Genomic DNA, 20631 nt, shown 5'->3' with positions numbered 1-20631 from the left:
CCTTATACTTACTTCCTGAAGGATTAAGGCTCTTTGCTTCGGGTTATGGAGCAGACCTCAGGGTTAATGTGGGTTCGGTGCAGGTTTTATTCTGAAATGTTTTGACTTGTTTTGAATACATATCACATTTGTTTCTAAATCCAGGAATGGAAATTTCAGAAAATCAGAAGAAACTCGCCATGTTAAATGCTCAAAAGGCAGGACACGGAAAGTCAAAAGGTAAGTTTTGGAGAAGGTTTTTCATCTCCTTAGTGTGTGTGTGTCAGTACTGGAATTAAAATGGGGAGAAATGCCCGAAGCTGTTAGGTATGACCGACTCTTAAGTGAAGGAGAGAAATGTGGGTAAAACAAGATGATAGTTCAGAGCAGTGGACGGTTTAAAAACCAAATCTGCATTTGGTTCTGAACGTGTTTGACTTGGGGCCGAGGAGCTTCTGGACGCCCCTGCCCTGCCCTCTGAGCCTTCCCCTGCGGAGGGAGGGATTATCCATCCACAGGCCAACCAGCCCAGGAGTCTGGGGCATGTGAGGAGGAAATCTCCAACCCCAGACTGCTTGTCAGCTGAAGGCATGTCCTAGTTCAGATGAGAAAAAAGATGTAAAAGTTCACTGTGTCAAGCAAGGAGCGAAAGCAAAAGAAGATCCTCTGGCTTCTTTAGAGCCTGGATTCTCTACCCTGCGGGCACATTCCGAGGGAATGACCTGGGCAGCTCTTACAAAATACCAAGGCCCGGGACACGGACCCCAGAGTCCACACATGCATAGTACAGATACTCTAGCCCAACAGAAATGAAACAATAAGGATTCTTATTCCAAAACTACGTGTTGTATTTTTGCAAACTTTATTCATGTGAAATTTATCCCATTCGGTATTTTCCTACCCGAAAATGCAAAAACAAGGACCAGTTGAGCCCAGGACTGATGGGCTGAGAAGAATTTATTACCAGAACAGCATTTAGCAAAGCCCTGCTTCCTCTGCTCAAATGCAGAATTCCCTCCCGCCCCCACCCCCACCCCACCCACCACACACACACACACACACACACACACACACAGAGTTAACGGATATCTTCAAGGCAGAAAATCTCATTTTAAGTATTTCTTGCATCTCCACTTTGGATGGCAGGTGACTGGTAAATATCAGTTTGCTGGGATTCACTAGTTCCCGTCCATATCTTCCAAGGGTCACTGGCTCAGCGGCCAGGCAGCTAGTTCGAAGGAGCACTCATGTTTCTGGGGGTCGCCTGTCCTGCACTTCCCATGAGTTCTCCCATGTCATCCTCTCTGCCGCCCTGGAAGAGGAGGAGAGCCTTGCAGCAGGTCGGGGGCAGGGAGGAATTGTGGACGCAGGCCTCTCTTCTTCCCAAACTCCCACTCTCTCCTCTTTTCATGCTGACTTTCACAGTTAGCGTGTGGTCTTGTAGCTCATTTAACACAACTTTCTGACCACCTGTGGGCAGGTTTTGTATGCCAGCTCCAAAGAAACAGCTTTGGTTAATTCGATGAGGTATCAAGGGCACTACTCTAAGCACGTAACTTGTATTCACTCATTTAATTCTCGTAACAACCCAGTGGGCACCGTTACCCGGTCTTAGACATTGGGAAACTGAGGCTCAGAGGCACCAAATACTTGCATCCCGTAAGTGGCACGCAGTATGAACTCCGGGCTCTCACAGAAAGCACTTCACGGCTTCTCATCCCGCACAGACGTCCTGCCGGTGACATTTACACAGTGGCCCTGGGTTTCTGTTTCCTTCCCGGTCACTTGGCTGTCACGGTACCATCCTGGGAGGGTTTTAAGTGAGGATTCAGTGTGGTAGTCCGATCGGCACACAGGGTCTGAGTGTAAGTGTCAGGACGGCTGTTCCGGGTCCCTTTGGGGGAGGTGACTGGAGGGTCGGCCTGGGGCGTGGGGACCGGCGCTTGCTTTTCCCTGGGGGCTGCCGCCGGCGCTGAGTCCGTGGCCCTCTGCCCTCCCCACCCCCGCATCAGGCTACGGCGGAGGATGCCCTTCGGCCCCCCCGCTCCAGAGCCTGCGGCCGGTCCACCAGCGCCACGTCACCGTGCCCGCCAGCCTGCCGCAGCAGCAGGTGTTCGCGCTGGCGGAGCCCAAGAGGAAGCCGTCGCTGTTCTGGCACACCTTCAACAAGCTCACCCCCTTCAGGAAGTGACGCGGGGGGCCGGGGAGGGGGGCGCCGTGCCCCTCCTGGGCCCCATCCAAGGAGTCTACTCCGCACGGGGCATGGGGATCCGGTGCTGAAAACCTCCCCTGGGGACGCGGTGAGGAGACCTGGCCTCGCCGGCGGTCGCAGAGGCCCAGCTGCCTTCTCGGGAGGGAGGGGGGCATGACGCACAGCTCCAGTGTCGCCTGGGCCGCTCCCCGCCGCCGTGAGCCTACCGAGGCGGCCGCCGCCGGGGAACCGGGGTGGGCTCTGGAGATGCTGGGCGGGGAGCCGGGAGCATGGCCGAGGATGAGCTGCGGTCCACGTCCCGGGCGGGGCTCCCCGAGGAGGAGAGGCGGGGCCACTTTGCCTTCGGTCTTGAAGGGGAGGGGAGCGCCGGGGTCAGGGGGTGGCGGGCGGTGACCGCAGCCCCGTCGGGGCCCTGGGGTCCCCTGGCGTCTTCCGCATTCACGCAGTCGCCAGATGGTGGGCGGGCCTCTCCCGCAGGCTCCTGCGCACGTGGTCCGGGGCCCGCGGTGCACAGAGACCCACGCGCTCCCAAGACGCCGTTGCTTTCGCGGGGCAGAGAGCCAGCTGCTGGCTTTGTACGCTTGTCCCCGCCCGCGTGCCACTCCCCGAGCAGAAACCTGAGAAACTTCACGCACGTGCACTTCCAGTAGGAAAACCCATTTCCTGTAGTTTGATGACGAAGTGAACGTGCAGACCTCCCAGCTGAAACGTGTCCTTAAAAGAGCGTCCGCGTGCCTGTTCCTCCCTCTGCCTCCGTCCTCGCCGGTCAAGTGACAGTGACACGTACCTTCTTCCACTGAAAACCAGAGGCTCCAGGGTCCTGCTTCCTCCATGTTTGAAGCCGACTTTGTCCCACAGCCCCGAGCAGTAGTGTCCGCCGTGCCATGATTAGCATGTCGACAGGTTTCTGAAGATCGGTTCCGTATGGAAGAGACCTCACGAAATAGACCCAGACTCAGAGACAGCAGCCTTCTCTAGCGAAAGCCACGCGGCAGACGCCGGTCAGCGGCAACCTCCTTGCCGTTTCTAGATGGTAAATTCTGATGAAAACGGCTTTTAAACGTGCCGGGAGGAAACAGGCTCTGCCAGAGAGTCACCCTTCCATTGACCTCATGCACCGGGCGGGGGTCCTGTTACATGTCTTGTGGTTTTCTACTCGGGAATCTCTTCTTGGTGTTGAAACCTCGAAAGTTCTCTTTTCTACCCAGTTCCTGCTTGAGAATAAACACACCTGTACGGTCCTAACAGAGGGGACACCTGAGACTCCAGGTGTGCCCCCCTCCTCCTCACACCCAGAGCTGTTCCCGGGGGGCGGGGGGGACCCAGGCGGTGCAGCCTCTGGGGACCTCGGGGCCCAGGTCCCGGCACGGAAGCCGCTTCTGTGAGGAAGCTTCTCAGGAGGTGCCGTGGGTCCGCGTGCTCGTGTGTGTGTGCTTCCTTTCTGAATAGGCTTCTCAGTTTTCGTTGCATTTATATAACTGACCTTTTTACTAACAAGATATAATGATAAATTTTGAAGACTATGCTTAATATGCTTTTCGTGGGCCGCCTCAGCAAACATTGTCGGGCCTCTGTGCTAAACAGAGTTGTTTGTATATATGGCAGTTGTGAACAGTTGGGTTGCTTTTTTTTTTTTTTTTTTAATAGAATTACTTTGAGGAAGTAAAGAGAATCAGTTGCTCATGTTATATTTCCAGTGAGGACTCACCCCCAGTGCAGAAGCACCCAGAGGGCCCCCGTCTCCCCCCATCTCCCCCGTCTCCCCCATCTCCCCATCTACCCCCATCTACCCCCGTCTCCCCCCGTCTCCCCCGTCTCCCCCCCCTCCCCATCTCCCCCGTCTCCCCCCATCTCCCCCCATCTCCCCCATCTCCCCATGTCCCCCCATCTCCCCATCTCCCCCCATCTCCCCATCTCCCCCCATCTCCCCATCTCCCCATCTCCCTCCATCTCCCCCGTTGTCCAGAGCACAGGGACAAAGGGCTGGACGTGCTGTCGGCAGCCCTGGTCTGTCTCTCGGCCGAGCCCTGACTCCTGGCTCCCCCCTCCTCCCCTCAAGCTTCCCAACAGAGGGACAGGAAGCACGGACACCAGGGCACGTGGTGACAGTCCCTTGGTCAGATGTCCATCCTAGGTGGCTCCTGCTTGGATTTCCAGGTGATTTGAAAACTGCTAAAGTGCGTTTACAAGGATAGAACGTCCTTTGTCCTCTTTAAATTTGTGTGTCTAGCTTGGGTTTATTAGCAAATGCCTGCGTTCTCTACAGAATAGATGGCTCGGTGTTCTGTTTTTACATTTGCCGAACTTCCTTCTTGATTTCTCACATGTTCCACTTGGAGAGAAAAAGAGAAAAAACGAAAAGCCCCCTGTACAGGTTGTGTATGAATTTCACTGGGAATCTCGCTTTCTCTGTCTTTTTCTCTTTTTAACACTACACTGCGTGATATCGGTGGACCGCCCCCCCGCCCCCCCCCAAAAAGATGGCATAACATTTTGATGAATTTCATTTACCCTATCATGTTTCAGAGTTTGCCAACTCTGTTGAAAGACCTTTGAAATGGCCTGAGGTCCAAAGCAGCCTTCTCGGTTTTTGATGATGCCTAACATGTATAACAGCCTTGCAGTAGATTGTAAGCAATCGTACAACAGAATACCTGTGAAGTCCTGGAGAAATGGCATTCTTTGTCTTTGGCCTGCAAACTGGAAGAAGAGTGGCAGGGATTTGCCAGGGCTTTCCTGGGACACCTTCTGTGTCTCTTGCTCTCGGTACATCTGATCTCTTCCCACCCCCCTGCCGTAGACCTGATTTTGTAGTTGAAAACATTTCACCCCCATCTCCACGCTCCTTCTGAATATCGTCGTGCCTTTTTATTCATAATACAAAGACTGAGCTCCATGCCTGTTCAGAAAATCCCCTCAATCCTACATTGCTGTTGTCTAGGCACAGAGCAAAAGTGCATTTAATTCAAAACCTGTTTCACAATAGAAATCTTTTGTAAAAGCCATGCGCCAGCATTTTATCGGTTGGAAATCTCTACAGGCCCAGACCGCTGATTCTCCTCAGTGCAGATCAACTTAGTTACCAAGCCAGAATAGAAAAAACCCGACCACCTGAGTTAGGGAAGAAATTGCGGTGTAATATTTTATTGAGGAGAGGAGAAACAGACGTGTCCCTCACAGTTCAGTGCCAACAAGCGTGGATAAATGTGGCTCACAGGCCAGGGATGCCGGGCACACATCGAGAAGGCCAAACTGCCCCAAAGCAGTTGTCCCCGTAATAAGCTTGGCCCGCAAGTTGTTCTCCCTGTTAAAATTTCACCTGGCTGACGCTGCTTTTCTCAGGATGGATGCAAGGAAGGTGGAGTCCAAAGGATTCTGAAAATAATAAGTAGAAACTGTGTGATCTTGAAAAAAAAAACCAAACCCAGGAGCATAAATATCGGATGCAAATTTAGTAACCACAAACTTAACATTACTGTCTTTAGTTTTTTATTAGGTATCTGACACTTGAATTTAGAAAATACTGTAACTGATTCTGCAATTTAACAGTTGGTCTCTTTTTGTAAATATTAGCATCCACGGTGTTTGACTTACCTACTTCGCAAGGCTTTTGGTGACCTGTTCCTTCAATTCTAACTCACCAGCATCAAGGTGATGTTATCTGTATAGGTCAAGTGACAGCTTCCAGACGAAGTGGCTGTTGACAGCTGAATTGTGTTGTACAAGATCGCTGTAACTTGATATGTGTTTTCTCTGAAGTTTTTGTAAAAAAATATATATATATATTTACAATGTTATTTGAATGATTTCTTGTAAATGCTGTGAATCTATATTTGTTGTTTTGTATCTGTATATTAAAGTTAATTTGCCAGACTGGCTCTAGTAATGCATTGGAGTGTGTGTGTGTGTGTGTGTAACATATTTTAAATGGAGAGTGAGTGCTAGGAGGGTTTCTGGAATTTGCAGCTCCTTCCCTGCCTGGACACTGACAGGTTTCTTTTCAGCAAAAAATCATCCATGAATGAACTGATGAAAACTGCTGGGGTGAGTGCGGGAGAAGGAAGGCTCTGAGGGGAACAGAGAGGGGCCACTCGACTTGAAAGAAGCCACCAAATATCGGAATGAGACGGGCAAAGCCAAAGCTGCAGTGAGAAGCTCAGCTCTGGCTCCCAGGGGTTCCAGATCCGCAGGTGGCCCGGCTCACTTAGCCTTGGTGAGTGGGCTGGATGAGAATTTCCTTCCCTAATTAACGGCTTAGCAAAGTTAAGCAAATAGCCCATTGTTGCTGTGACGTCATCAGGAAAGCGTTGCCGCAGAGGTCGCCCAGCGCCCCTGCTCGGTTTGTTTCCTCTTTCGGCCTTGCTCCCCTCCTTGGGCTGGACTGAACGGGCTTTGCTTGGGGGCCGGGGCTGTGGAAGCACTGGAACCTAACACCCCCTCGGAGGGCAGTGCCCGCAGCCCAGGAGGGCACCCCGTGGAGGGAGGAGAGGGCTGGGGGTAGGGCCATTCTCGGAGGGGTTCTGGGGAGACGGCCCAGCACGGGAGCCGCCCTCCCACCGGGCACCAGACAGACGGTGAACCGGGCGATCCTCTCCTCCCATGGGGCGTGTGCTCCAGGGCGACAAGCACGTAGGGCATCACTGGAACGCAGCGTGCATTGTAAGCATTTGAGTTCTAGAAGGGCTTCAGGGATGGGGGCCTTTCCTGGGGGGTTGGGGCAGGAGGCAGGGCCCACGCAGACCCCCGAGGGGGAGCCCCGAGCAGCCCTGGGTGAGCTGCTGGGATCCAAGTGCGATGGGAGTTGAGACACCAGTGGTGGAAGGTCCATCTCAGGGCTGCGGGCCGGGGCGCTGGGTTGCACCGGGCGGAGTCTAGGCGAGGAGAGCTGCTCCAGGGGCAGAGAAAGGGCGGACTTAAAACCAGAGGCAGGGGGATGACTGGCGAGACAGAATCCAGCAAAGAGACAACGAGAAAGGAGAGAAGGCCGGCTGCTGTCAGGATGCTCGGCGAGGATGCAGGTCCCGTCATCACCTGGGTGGCTGCCCGCTTCTGCCTTGGGTGCTGGGCGCTGCTGCCATAATCGGATACAGGAAGGGATGGCGTGGAGGGTGGATCTGAGACTGTCTGGACCACCCGGTGGAAGCACGGGGTGGGGTGCAGATGGGGGAGGGCTGAGCAGAGAGCAGGCAGCTGGGGGTGAAGATGCACCTGGGGCCCCAGCCTCAGCCCTGAGCGAGGCAGAGAAGGGGGAAGGGGCCCGGGGTGGGGAAGGGGACAGGAGGGCAGAGGGAAGAGACTGTCCACAGGGCCGAATGCTGCCCACACGCCTGCCCCTGAGAAAGGACCCAGGTGTCCGGGCGGAGTTAGGGGTCAAGAGGCCAGGTCCTTAACCTGTGACGTAATTAAACCCCGCCGCTGCCCTGTGACGCTGGTACTGTTTTGCCTGGCATACAGAGAAGGAAACTGAGGCACAGTGAGGGTAGGGGGCCTCTGCATTCCAGCTTGGCTCTCAGAGTTGGTTCTGTGAGAAACAGCATTGGGTGCATTTGTTCTCTCGATGCTATTTTTAAGTCAGAAATCAATGTTAATAGACACTGGTGGGAAAAGATAAGAATCAGTGATCACATGGGATTGAAAAAACAGTTTCACCATGTTTTTCTTAGTGCCGTGTGTGTGTGTGTGTGTGCGTGTGTGTGTGTGAGAAGAGAACAGGCATTAAACTCTTAGGCACACGAATGCCTACACTAAAAGGAACTACACAGAGTCAGAGAGATCTAGTTAAGTGATGTCAGTTCTAAGGGTCTGGGATCCGATCGAGGCCTGACAGCATCGTCTTCAGTTTGGTCCTATTAGCTCGTGATTGATCGCGGAGAAGAAGCAAAGGCACAAACGTCACTCTAAGGGGAAGGGCCTGCCATGGGGACTTCTCCCTCCAGACCCACCTGGAAGCTGCCTCACCTTCTCTCGCTACCTAGAGTCTGTCATACAGAGTGAAGTAAGTCGGAAAGGGAAAAACAAATGCCGTATGCTAACGCATATATATGGAATCTTAAAAAGAAAAGGTTCTGATGAACCTAGGGGCAGGACAGGAATAAAGACGCAGACGTAGAGAATGGACTTGAGGACACGGGGAGGGGGAAGGGTAAGCTGGGACAAAGTGAGAGAGTGGCATGGACATATATACACTACCAAATGGAAAATAGATAGCTAGTGGGAAGCAACCGCATAGCACAGGGAGATCAGCTCGGTGCTTTTTGACCACCTAGAGGGGTGGGATAGGGAGGGTGGGAGGGAGACGCAAGAGGGAGGAGATATGGGGATGTATGTATATGTATAGCTGATTCACTTTGTTATACAGCAGAAACTAACACACCATTGTAATGCAATTATACTCCAATAAAGTTGTTTAAAAAATAATAATTATAATAAAATAAATCGAAAAATAAAAAGGACGGAAAGAAGGAGCTAAATTGGCCGAACTAAGTGGTGTTGCTGGAAGATGCCCCTGGCTCAAGTGTTGCCTCAACTTTTGAAGTTCTTCCAAGACACCTTGTGCTTACTTGTTCCCTCCCCTTCCTGCTGTTTTGCAGATCTATCCACTAGGGAATTGCGTGGCAGGAAGGTGTGATTTTATTTAGTTTGCTCCTGATTCCTTGTTTGCATAGCACCTGGGTGCCGCCTGCAGCCCTGGGGTTCAGGTAAGAGCCTTAGGAAACAATTTCTTTAAATTCAATTTAAGGCATCAGAGTCCTAAAGCAGCACTTGTATTACTGGTGTGTGATAATCCTGCTTAAGTAGGTAGCTGTCTACAGGGCTTTGGGTAGTAAAGGGGTTAAGCCAGTTCCGAAATACATTCTTAAGAGGCTAAACAGGAGACAGAAGCAGATTTTGAAGTTCTTCTGCTAGAACTCTGCAAACTGGCTGCGAGGAGGGATGATACCATAGAATAAATCATGAGAATTAGCAGACCTTTCTAGAGAGATTTCTAGAGAAGCCCATGGATTATTTTGCACAAATGTTAACGTGTACCTTTTTATATTCATGGCAATACTAACTTACCCAGTGTAGTTTAAAACAAGGCCTTCAACATATGTTGAAGAAGAAATACGTATGTACAAAGTATAGAGAAAGTGGAATAAAATGTATTCAATGAAGGCAATTTGGAGATTTAGGTTCTTGGACTGTCACGCCTGGGAGGGATGCTGGGTTCACTCATCCCTTGCATTTTTTGCAACCTTTAAAGGCTAGAGGTTTGGAGACCCAGTAAAGATTGCTCAGCTGGGTTCTGGCAGGTCTTTATTAAATCTTCATATTTGGGCAAGTAAGAATCTTGAATAGTAGAAACCTTTAATCTTGGCTGTGAATTAGGGACAACATGTCCTTGGAGAAAATTAATCAGGAGGGGCCCTGAGTAACGTTTCAGAAAGAAATTCAGTAGTGAAGGAGAATGTAGATCAAGCATAGGAGAAACAACCCAGAAATAAGAAGTAAGAACCTATTTTATTTGGGTCTAACAAACTGCAACTCCACAGCCGTTTGCAGTCTGTATCCCTCTGCCCCTAACCATTTCCGTATGTCAGGTTTGTGGGGTCACAGGGGCTTCCCAGGGTCCCTCCTTCCCCCCGACTTGACATTCAACAGAAGGACTGTGTCCATTCTCTTTGCGTTCACACCGACTGTATTGCTCTGTCTAAGGCAGGGCCTGCTGTGGGATTTTTAATGTATCACCTGAAGGGTTTTTGACCCAGTGGGTCCTCAGCAACTTTGTTGGGCTGAGTGACTAGAGATGTCGAACCCTCCTCACTTTGGATGAGCACCCACACCTTTGACAGCTGAAGCCTTGCATCCATCAAAACTTAGGCTTAGCTCCAGGAGGGAACCTAGATAAGGGGCTTGGGCAAGTTAGCAGCACGTGTATTTCTCTCTCACGTCAAAGATGGGCTGGGAGGGCAGGCCTGGTCTGTGCTGTCATCAGAGACCAGGATCTCTCTGTCCCCGAAGTGTTGCCCTCCAGTTCGTGAGGAAGGGCTCACCCCCTTCCCGTGAAGGTCCTGGTCCATAAGGTGCACGTGTCACTTTTACCCACTTCCCACCGGCCAAAATCTAGTCTCACAGTGATACCTGGGCTGCGAGGGTGGCTGGGAAATGAGTCTATTGCGGGCAGCCACGTGCCAACTAACATTTCTGTTACCATTGATGATGGTGAGCAGGGGCGTTGGAGAGACTAGCGACCTCTACCAAGAGCACTGACAAGGACTGGATTCAACATCCAGCCACCTCCCTGGTGATGATTTGCATGTGGTTGGAACCAGGATAATATTTATTCATTTATTCTTTATTCATTGTCATTCATTCCTTCAACCACTCAACAAATATTTGACTGTGAGTGCTGAAGATAAGAAAGTAGGAAGATGCAGTTGCTGTCTTCAGCAAGCTGTTACCTATAAGTGATGCTAGTCTAGGTGCTGCGTGGAGAGGGGGCGGGGCGGGGGGGGGCAGTGACCCAGAGAAGACAAGAGGGAGGGTGGAAGCGGGGGAGGGCAAGGTGGGAGACAGACGGGGTCCCAGCTCCAGTGCGTTCTGGAGAAACACCAGAAGTAGGAATTAAACACTGACACTGAGGAGCCAGCCAGAGGCTTTGTGAGAAACGCAAATGTAACTTTTTATTTTGAAAAATAACACACGAATGTAATTTCTACTCTATTCCTTGGGCAAACGGTCACGTCCTTCTTCTAAAAATTTTTTTCTTTAGAGATGGTGCCACAGCTTATCTCACTGCTTCTTTGGGAGCAAAGCGCGTTCCTTTTATTCATGATCCTTTGTTGAAGTTTGTCTAGCTGCCGGGTCTGGGGTGATACATCTCCGCCCGTGTCAAGTGTGCAGAACCAGGGGAAGAATCACAGAAGGATGGATGTTTGCTTTTATCTCAGCTCTCCTCTGGCTGCAGAGCAAAATGGAGTTTATCCCAATTTGACACCTATATGAGCTCCTGATCTTTTTTATTACTGGAATAATTGTAACACATTTTGAAAAAATTAAAAGGGAAAAATATAAACCCCCTACAGAGGTTGGTCTGTGCAATTTAGATTTGACTACGACCAGTCACTTCTGAGTTAAATAGAAGAGGAAGGTGTAGATTATTTATGGAATTTGGCTCTAAGAAAACTCAAGTCAATTTCCTGAAATGGCGTAAGTTTGTGATTTTAAAGGGAAACATCTGCCTTTCCGTCCCAAAATACTTTTATTTGCATCAAACTGCACCCTAAGACACATAGAGGCTTCTATACGATGGCGATGCGATCCTTTGGATGACAGTCTAGCTGGGTTTTAAAAATGTATATGTAGAAATAGTTTTACAGACACTGTAAAAAAGCATTTTTAAAAAAGAAAAGCTCCCATAACCTCACCATTCCAAAGCAACCATGTGCATCTGGATATATTTGCTTCTAGTTTTTGTTACTATGCATATAGGCACACGTTGCTTTATTGCGCTTCACAGACAGTGCATTTTGTCACAAACTAAACATTTGTGGCAACCCTACATTGAGCATTTGCTCACTTCGTCTCTCTGTGTTCCATTTGGGTAATTCTCGCAATATTTCAAACTTTTTCATCACCATTACATTTGTTCTGATGATCTGTGATCTTTGATGTTACTACTGCCACTCGCTGAAGGCTCAGACAATGGTTAGCATTTTTCAGCAATAAAGTATTTTTAAAATTAAGGTATGTAAATTGTTTTTCAACATAAGGCTATGCACACTTAATAGACTACAGTATAGTACAAACATAACTTTTATATGCCCTGGAAACCAAGAAATTTGTGTGACTCAATTTGTTTCTGATCTTCACCTTATTGCAGTGGTTCTGGAACCAACTTTTCTACTGTCTCTGAATTTGACTGTTCTCAGCACCTCACGTAAGTGGAATCACACAGCGTTTGTCCACTTGTGACTGGCCTAGTTCACCGAGCACAGTGTCTTTAAGGTTCATCCAGGTTGTAGCCTGTGTCAGGATTTCCCTCCTTTTTGAGGCTGAATCACATCCATCATGTGGATGGACCACATTTTGTTTATCCACTCATGCATCAATGGACACGTGGGTTTGTTTCCATCTTTTAGCGATTGTGGACAGCATTACTGCTGTGAACGTGGGTGTAGAAATATCTGCGGGAGTCCCTGCCCTCCGTTCTTTTGCGTGTATACCCAGAAGTGGGATTGCTGGAGCAAATGCTGATTCCATGTTTGCTTTACTGTTCAAGATGTGCTTTCATGCACAACGTGCTCACATTTGGTTTTTACAGCAGCCCTGTGAGGGAAGCATTAATCTCTTCTCTGGCTGCAAAAAGGCGTTTGCCCAAAGGGAAATGGTCAGCTGGAGTTTCTTTGCCCAAAGCGAAACAGTCAGCAGGGGTTTCCTGGCTTGGAACGTGGCTCTCTCCTGGATCGCCCACCATTGGAGTCTCCCCAGTCACACGCTTCCAAGGACAGTGTCCTTCGACTGTGAGCGGCCAGTCTGCTCCCAGCTGCCACCCTGACCCGCCCTGACCGCGCTGTCCAAGCTTGACCGCCGCAAGGAGCAGAGGCTTTGTCCGTGGCCCCGGCGACGAGAGTTTCTCCCTTCAGTCTGTTTCCCTCTTTCCGTTCAGCTCTGTCATCTGAGCCATGAGGATCTGGTGGCTCCTGTTCGTCTCCGGAGTCTGCGCAGGGATGGTGAACTCACAGGACACCTGCGGGCAGGGCCACCCTGGCGTCCCCGGGAACCCGGGTCACAGTGGATTGCCCGGGAGAGGTGGGCGAGATGGAGCAAAGGGCGACAAGGGGGACGCAGGTGCCCACCACCTGTGCCGGCAGCTGCCCTCCGCTCATCCCCCTTCCTTTCACCTCATTCATTCATTCATCGCCTGTGTGCTCACCCCTCTCCATCCATCCATCCATCCATCGATCCATCCATCCATTGCCCAGAAGACACTGATGGAGAGCCTGCTCCGGCCACATCCAGGCTGGGTGTGGGGTACAGGGCAGCACGAGCCATGAGGACCCCTGTCCTCGTGGGCTTTCCCGTTGAGTAGGGCTGCCTCTCTGCTGGCCACCATCTCCGATACTACAGGGCCGTTTTCAGGAGCTTGTGATGTCCTAGATCTTTCTGCCTCAGGCGACAGGTATGAGGGATCTTTGGCACCGGGTCCTGGAGAGACATCCGGCGGCTAGGTCTCTGGCAGAGAGCACGCAGCACGGTGCAGGCCTTGCCGTGAGGCCGGCGGTGCAGAACGCCAGAGAACAGGAAGGGTCCTGGAGCCACACAGCCGCTCCTCGGGTGTCTGTGCTGTGTCCCAGGACCTGCCCCATGGTTTGGGGACTTGGGGACAGGATCCAGCCTCTGGGAGGGACAGTCCCAAAAGCCAGGATGTGTGAGTGGTTTCCATGACAACAATCTGTAGGCTTGATTTCTGAATGGGGTTCTTGAGCCCTGGTCTGACCATAGGGTCATACACCTGAGATGTAAGCAGAGGACCTATCTGGGTGCAGGAAGAAAACATCGGAACTTCTAGTGACATCTTAAAAGATAAATGTAGGTGAAGAAAAAATTGAGCTTTTAAAACGTTGGCTATATGAATCCATGTGAATGGCCTCACTTGGTCGGTTTGCAGATACACACGTGTCATTTGAGGCGTGGACCATGTCCCATGGGAAGAGTGGCAGCCCACAGTGTAAGCAGGCTGGCCGGGACCCTCCCGTGTTCACTGACCTTCAGCGTGTTGGGATGTTTTGCACTAAGTGTGCCTGGACCAGGGGGTTCTCAGATTATGCTGTTGAACTATCACAAAGAGATGGGTGCTGAAAATACTCCCGCAAAAAAACTGATGGTTGAAGGTGAACTTGATAATGCAAGCAGTAAAGAATCCTGAGAAGGGCAGAGCTGCCATTTCTGTTCTTAATGTGAATTCTTCAAATGTGCATTAGAAGGAAAAAATAATGATGAACGTCAGTCAGATCTGTCAAGATGTCTGCTTCCCCAACCTGGAAATTATTATAACTGTGGGCAGGTGAATTTACATTTACATTCATTGAGATGCCCTTGTCCTGACTGTGGATGTCCCAAGGGTATCACAGACTCATAGGAAGACGCACACCAATTAAGTAAGGCATTTCAGGACTCGTGAGAAGCGTGAACACAAGCCGCTGTCATTTTTCTCAGTACGTCGTATGAAAGCTTCACCAAACTTAATGATAAACATTTAGAAGCCTCTTTTGATATTTCTTAATCATACCAGGGAATTAGATATTCCTCTGGCAATATTAAAACGGCATAATACACAGAAAGCAATTTCAGGATGGACTGAAATTAATGCTTTGCCAGCAAATGCTGTTAGAATATGGATTTTGAAAAAGCCTTTAAGATTTGGAGAAACAAGAATTACTCAGTGTGGGAAGTCTGCTGTACAGATGTGTGACATTCCAGGTGTTTGTAGGCGTTTCCCTGCTCAGGGCGTTTGTGGTCTAGCGTTTACTGCGTGGGCTGGATGGGGCAGAGGGTCACCAGGGGCAGTGTCCCTTCTCACCAAGCCCCGCCCTGCGCTCGGCGCTGGGCTCTCCTACCGGATAACACCTCCAGTAAGTCCACGCCGCTTTGGGGCATTAGGCCCGTCTCATTTCTGGGGAGTGAAAGGCCCTGTCCAAGTGAATGGCAAACCTTCCATCTTATTGAAATCCATCCCTTATCCTCTCGCTGGGACCACGTGTGTACATGTATGTGTACATGTGCGTACACGTGTGTGCGTGTGCCCGCACATGCGCACAGGATACCCTGTGTCTTCGAGATCCCTCCCCCCCCCCGTCACTCCCACGCCCCTCCTCACTGCGAGGACCGCCTCGGACCCACCAGCGGGCTGGGCCGGGAGAAGAGGCGCAGGAAGGCAGCGCTCAGATGATGCTGTCAGAATCTGGCTCCGCGGCTCTCCAAGCGTGACGGCCCGATGCTGGCCTTTCTCCTGGGCGGCTCTCTGTGGGCCTCCTGTATCGTCCCTCGGAGTGGACGATGCACTCGCTGCCTGCACCCCCGGGGCTGGGGCACGTGCTCTCCGCGGCCGCAGTTTTCTCACCCGGCTCCGCGGAGGCTCCCGCCGCCCAGGGAACCTCGGCGCTGCGCAGAGGCTTCTCCTTTCCACTCTTCTCGGTGGAAGTGTCGCATCCGTCTCCGTGACTCAGACTGCGGGCTCACAGCCTCGCTTTCTCTACAAACGTCTGAGTCCCCTTTGCTCCAGAGCCGAGGCAACATTTCTGCAGGCCAAGCGCGCGCGGGTGGGGCCAGGTCACAGGCCCCCGTCTGGCGCTCATCCTCTCTCTCCGGCTCAAGGGCGGATGTGTGCGCTGGGGTGGTCTATCTGCAAATTTGGGAGGTTTAATTTAAAACGCTCGTTATAAAATATTTTATACACACAGAAGAAGATAGATGGAGAGTGAAGGAAGACACATGCTCCTGTATCCAACACCAAATTTCTCTACCTCTCCGCTACTCATTCTCTCTCCTTCTTCCTCCATGGTCCCCGTTCTTTCAGGTTTCACATACTTCCTTAAGACTTGCACGCTACATATATAGTTTATTTAGATTATATACAACACACGTTTCTTAGAAGGATATTATGTCACATTTTTCACACTAAAAATTAACTTAATCTTTGTCTTACCGTTTTCAAATGTATTTGTGTGTGTGTTTTATTTTTTTTCTTTAATTTATTTATTTTTTGGCTGCGTTGGGTCTTTGTTGCTGCGCGCGGGCTTTCTCTTGTTGTGGCGAGCGGGGGCTACTCTTCGTTGCGGCGCGTGGGCTTCTCATTGCGGTGGCTTCTCTTGTTGCGGAGCACGGGCTCGAGGCGCCTGGGCTTCCGTAGTTGTGGCACGCGGGCTCAGCAGTTGTGGCTCGCAGGCTCTAGAGTGCAGGCTCAGTAGTTGTGGCACACGGGCTTACTCCGTGACATGTGGGATCTTGCCGGACCAGGGATTGAACCCGTGTCCCCCGCATTGGCAGGCAGATTCTTAACCACTGTACCACCAGGGAAGTCCCGTGTGTATGTTTTATAATGAACTTGTTTTTAGAACATTACCCATACACAGCTTACAAACATACACGCGTGGACATGACATAGGATGCTGGTGCTCGGGGCAGCCTGTTCTGAGCATCAGGACTCCTGGGCGCAGCAGAACCTCATGGCCTGATGTCCCAGTGGGTCTCCACGGCACCTTGACCACCACTGTGAGGCGCTAGAGAGATCCTTCTGGAACCCCCTCTCCCATCCCAAGTAGTGTGGTGTAGCCATGGTCATCTGCGCTTTCATAGGAGGCTGGTACTTCCACTCCACTCCCCACAGAGTGATGGAAAAGGAGCACAAATGACAAAACCACCCCCCCAAGTCCTTGTCGCGTGAGAAACATGCAATCGTGATCATCATCCGAGCCGGCTGCTTGGGAAGCCCACCAATCCACTTCACAACCCGCGTCTTGGCACACTCAGCACCCTTGCTGCTTGCCCCTGCCTGCCCTCCCCCCGCAGGTCTGTGAGGGGTGGGGTGTGCGGGTCAGGCTGGGGCTCCCCGGGACCCTCCATCGCTGACTGGGACCCACATCGAGGGAAACTGGAGCTAGAATTTTAACTTCTGCCTATTTTCTCATTTTCCATCAGGCGAACCAGGACATCCTGGTGGCCCAGGGAAGGACGGGATGACCGGAGAGAAAGGAGAACCAGGTCAGAGATGGCTTTCCGTCCTGCTGTGCCCGCAGCCGGAGCCGTCAATGATAGGATAGGAATTATTAAGTGCTTAACCAAGGACAAGTCCCTTTACGAGGCTCCAAGGATGCTCCAGTGATAAAGGCCACACGGTTCTTCTCTCCAGAAGCTCAGGGTTCACTGCAGAGATGGGCAAACTTTCCATAAAGGGCCAGATAGTAAATATTTTCAGCTTTGCGGGCCACAGGGTCTCAGTCACGACTACTCAGCTCTGCCGTCATAGGGAAAAGCTGCGTAGAGGATGCCTTAGTAAGTGGGGCTGCGTTCCAGTGAAACCTGAATTTTACATAATTGTCACAAATCTCGGAACATGATTTGTGACCATTAAAAAGTGTCAACTGTTCTTAGCTTGCGGGCTGTCAAAAACAGGCGGAGGCTGGACGTGGCCCGCGCTCCATGGTTTGCTGAAGCCTGATTTAGCGCTGGGCCCTGAGGAGGGACGCTGGATTCTGACTCAGCGCCCCGGGTGGCACTGCAGCGGAAGGTGGCACTTGAGCCGGGCCCTGGAGGCAGGGAGGCTGCTGGCAGCTGTCGCCGAGGGGGAGGGAGGATGGTTACCACGGCAACACGAAGAGTGTTCTCGCCCCACTGGGTCGTTCTAAGTGCCTTCCATGTGTTGACTCACTCAATACAACAGCCTATAAAGGAGGCACTTTATTATCCCAGCCGTACAGGTGAGGAACCAGGTGTAGCTGGGGAATCAGCTTGTGCATAAGCGGTGGAGACTGGGCTGGATCCTGGCGTCTCCAGAGCCGGGGCTCGGACCACGGCTGTCCAGTCAGGGCGTGGGAAGCGGGAGGCGCCGGGGAGGGGGGAAGGCAGAACCACGACAGCGCCTCGCGCCTGGCGGGGCACACAGGCTGGCAGACGCGGCGAGCAGTGAGCGCCCACCCAGGACGACCTGACTCCAGTGAGGGTCTTCTCGGCGGGCGTCACGTCATCAGGGCTGCGTGTCAGCTACCAAAGCAGCCCCGGTGAATCTGCTGTTTGCCTTCTTCCCTCTTCCAAAGATGTGTCCCCTCAGGGACGGGCAGAGAGCTGTCATTTCTTTCTTTTGTTTTTGGCCGCTCGGCATGTGGGATCTTAGTTCCCCACCAGGGATCGAACCCGCGCCCCCTGCATTGGAATCGCAGACTCTTAACCACTGGGCCGCCAGGGAAGTCCCAAATAACTGTCATTTCTAACGTGAGCCCCGACGCTGATATAGTAGACAGCGTCAAAGGGTGTTTTGTGCACACGTGTGTATCTGCACAGTTTAGGAGTAAATTAACTTTCAAACCCTGAGCATATGCTGAACCTGTGCACTGCCTTATCTCATTCGCTTGCTCAATAATAGAAAAACCAAAGGTGTTTTCACAAACAAAGTTTCACAAATCGTCTCTTCCTCCGTTCTTTCTCGTCCTACCTAGGAGCCGATGGAAACGTTGAAGCAAAGGGCGTGAAAGGTGATCAGGGCTCAAGAGGCCCCCCAGGGAAACACGGGCCACAGGGACTTGTGGGCCCCATGGGAGAGAAAGGCCTCAGAGGAGAGACCGGCGCCCAAGGGCAGAAGGGGGAGAAGGGCGACGTGGGTCCCGTTGGTCCAGAAGGGCCAAAGGGCAGCACTGGACCTTCGGGCCCAACTGGTTTACCTGGCCCCGTGGGCCCCACTGGAAAGCCGGGTCCCAGGGGAGATGCCGGCCCCTTGGGGCCCCAGGGTGAGCCTGGAGCCCGGGGAATGAGAGGCTGGAAAGGGGATCGAGGAGAAAAAGGGAAAACTGGGGAGACGCCAGTCTTGCCCAAAAGCGCCTTCACCGTGGGGCTCACGGTGCTGAGCAAGTTCCCTCCGTCAGACGCGCCCGTCAAGTTCGACAGGATCCTGTACAACGAGTTTGGCCACTACGACGTGGCCACGGGGAAATTCACCTGCCACGTCGCCGGCGTCTATTACTTCACCTACCACGTCACCGTTTTCTCCAGGAACGTCCAGGTGTCTTTGGTCAAAAACGGGGTTAAAGTCCTGCACACCAAGGACGGTTACATGAGCTCCGAGGACCAGGCGTCGGGTGGCATCGTCCTGCAGCTGAAGCTCGGGGACGAGGTGTGGCTGCAGGTGACGGGAGGGGAGAGGTTCAACGGCTTGTTTGCGGATGAGGACGACGACACCACGTTCACGGGCCTCCTCCTGTTCTGCAGCGCGTGACGGGTCGGGGGCGGGGAGCGGTTACAGCTCTGTCTCTCCGTCCGCCCGAATCAGCTCGGTGAAGACATTGTTTGATGACTTTACCACGTTAATTATATCACCACTTGTCATAACCATAAAAAGGTGAAAGTGGGAAAGTTATTCCTAAAACTGAGTCTATAGAACTCGCTATCCTTCCAAGAGTGAATGTAAAAATACCTGCTCTGTTTATTACAGTGTATTTGATATTTTCCCTCATTCCCATGATCTGAAGAATCCTTTGCTCGGGCGTTCCTTGTGGGGAGTGTTTTGATATCATTTTAGTGCTCAAAGGAGCCGTGTGATGATGTATCTCCCATCTGAATTCCTGAGGATATTACAGGGAAAGAAAAGGAAGTGTTTATTCCATGTGTGACTAATCAGAGTCTGGGCTGGTGACAATGGCGCAGCCCAGGAACCTGCAGGGCACTCTGCTCGCTTTCTCTCTTGGGTTTTCATCACCATTCAACTCAACAAACAGTTGTTAGTAAACTGTTTGCCAAACTTGACTCTGTTTTAGTTTCCCTCCGTATCCACAGTTCCATATCTGCAGATTCAACCAACCATGGTTGGAAAATATTTGAAAAAAAAAAAAATCAGGAAGTTCCAAAAAGCAAAACTTGAATTTGCCAACCTGGAAACTGCTGACATAGCATTTACACTGTACTAGGTAATTTAAGTAATCTAGAGGGGAACTGCCCGGTGGTCCAGCGAATAATCCCCTCCTAAAATTCTGGAAGCGTTAACTATGCTTATGTTAACTCCATACACTTTTCCATTAGCTGAGAGCAACTAATAAAGAAGCAAGAGGAGACAAGCCCGGTGCATATTCAACCGACAGCATCTTCCAGACCACAGCCTGGGACTCTGACGGACTTACGGCCATTCTCTCCACATGTCAACCAAGTCAGCGCAGTTGTGACAGTATCTTCATTCCTTGGGAGAATGGGAATTTTCTGAATTATCATTATAAGCAGTCAGCACTGCTATGGATGAAAAGGTGAAAAATTACTTGGTTTTGGAAGACTTTGGATATATGTGGAAATCATTTCTGTTTATAGGTATTTTATTGGCTTTCCTTAACATATGTTTCTTCTAGAACAGAGCCAGGACTCGGGTGAAGCACGTGAGACACCCCAAGTCCCCCACTTGCCTTGGTGCCCTAACGTTGGCCCAGCTGTAGGGACTGATCATTTTCTTTATTGAGCCAGAGTGTCCTTATGCTTTGGCTTCTTTCAATTGCAATAAGCCAAGCTGTTTTTCCCCAGTGTTAAGTCTGGTGTTGTTATGGACCAAACGATACGTGTACTAACTCCCTACTATTTAGGGTCAGAACTTTATAGGTGAGATAGGCATAAAGGAAAAAAGTACAATTTATGACCAGAACATTGGATACAAGCTTTCGTAAAATTCTTTTTTTTTTGCAGGGCAAATGTAGAAGATGAAATGTTAAAGC

At 51.2% G+C, this 20631-nt stretch overlaps 2 protein-coding genes across 14 annotated transcripts in view; both read left to right on the top strand.

Annotated features, from left to right (window-relative positions):
* The window catches only part of SPATA13 (spermatogenesis associated 13), a 216867-nt gene extending 208976 nt beyond the window's left edge, over positions 1 to 7891 (top strand). For 6 of the 10 annotated variants that reach the window (XM_036831290.1, XM_036831297.1, XM_036831291.1 and 3 more), the window contains 3 exons: positions 145 to 219; positions 1992 to 3460; positions 4251 to 5964. In XM_036831290.1, coding sequence (XP_036687185.1) covers positions 145 to 219; positions 1992 to 2170 — 254 coding nt within the window. In that variant the 3' untranslated portion in view covers positions 2171 to 3460; positions 4251 to 5964. Of the gene's footprint in view, positions 1 to 144; positions 220 to 1991; positions 3614 to 4250; positions 5965 to 7854 lie in introns of those variants that run through there. The other 4 variants (XM_036831292.1, XM_036831295.1, XM_036831296.1 and 1 more) reach the window with 4 other exon arrangements.
* C1QTNF9 (C1q and TNF related 9) lies at positions 145 to 19359 on the top strand. Of its 4 annotated transcripts, none has more exons than XM_036831303.1 (4): positions 145 to 219; positions 12840 to 13021; positions 16871 to 16933; positions 18385 to 19359. In XM_036831303.1, the coding sequence occupies exons 2-4, from the start codon at positions 12856 to 12858 to the stop codon at positions 19155 to 19157; spliced, it is 1002 nt and encodes a 333-aa protein (XP_036687198.1). In that variant the 5' UTR covers positions 145 to 219; positions 12840 to 12855; the 3' UTR covers positions 19158 to 19359. The 4 variants fall into 4 exon arrangements, with proteins under 4 accessions (XP_036687198.1, XP_036687196.1, XP_036687200.1 ...); XM_036831301.1 differs by lacking the exon at positions 145 to 219 and adding an exon at positions 8859 to 8889; XM_036831302.1 differs by lacking the exon at positions 145 to 219 and adding an exon at positions 12059 to 12110.
* The last annotated feature ends 1272 nt before the right edge of the window (positions 19360 to 20631 follow it).

Source organism: Balaenoptera musculus, chromosome 18 (genome assembly GCF_009873245.2).
Source record: "Balaenoptera musculus isolate JJ_BM4_2016_0621 chromosome 18, mBalMus1.pri.v3, whole genome shotgun sequence".
NCBI lineage: Eukaryota > Metazoa > Chordata > Mammalia > Artiodactyla > Balaenopteridae > Balaenoptera > Balaenoptera musculus.
Note: the sequence above shows the minus strand (reverse complement) of the source record. Positions and strands in the feature narration are given on the sequence as shown.

Coding starts and splice junctions, on each gene's coding strand:
- C1QTNF9 (XM_036831303.1), top strand. CDS start 12,856: ATGAGGATCTGGTGGCTCCTGTTCGTCTCCGGAGTCTGCGCAGGGATG. Junction 13,022..16,870: donor GGGCGACAAGGGGGACGCAG/GTGCCCACCACC, acceptor ATTTTCCATCAG/GCGAACCAGGACATCCTGGT. Junction 16,934..18,384: donor CGGAGAGAAAGGAGAACCAG/GTCAGAGATGGC, acceptor CGTCCTACCTAG/GAGCCGATGGAAACGTTGAA.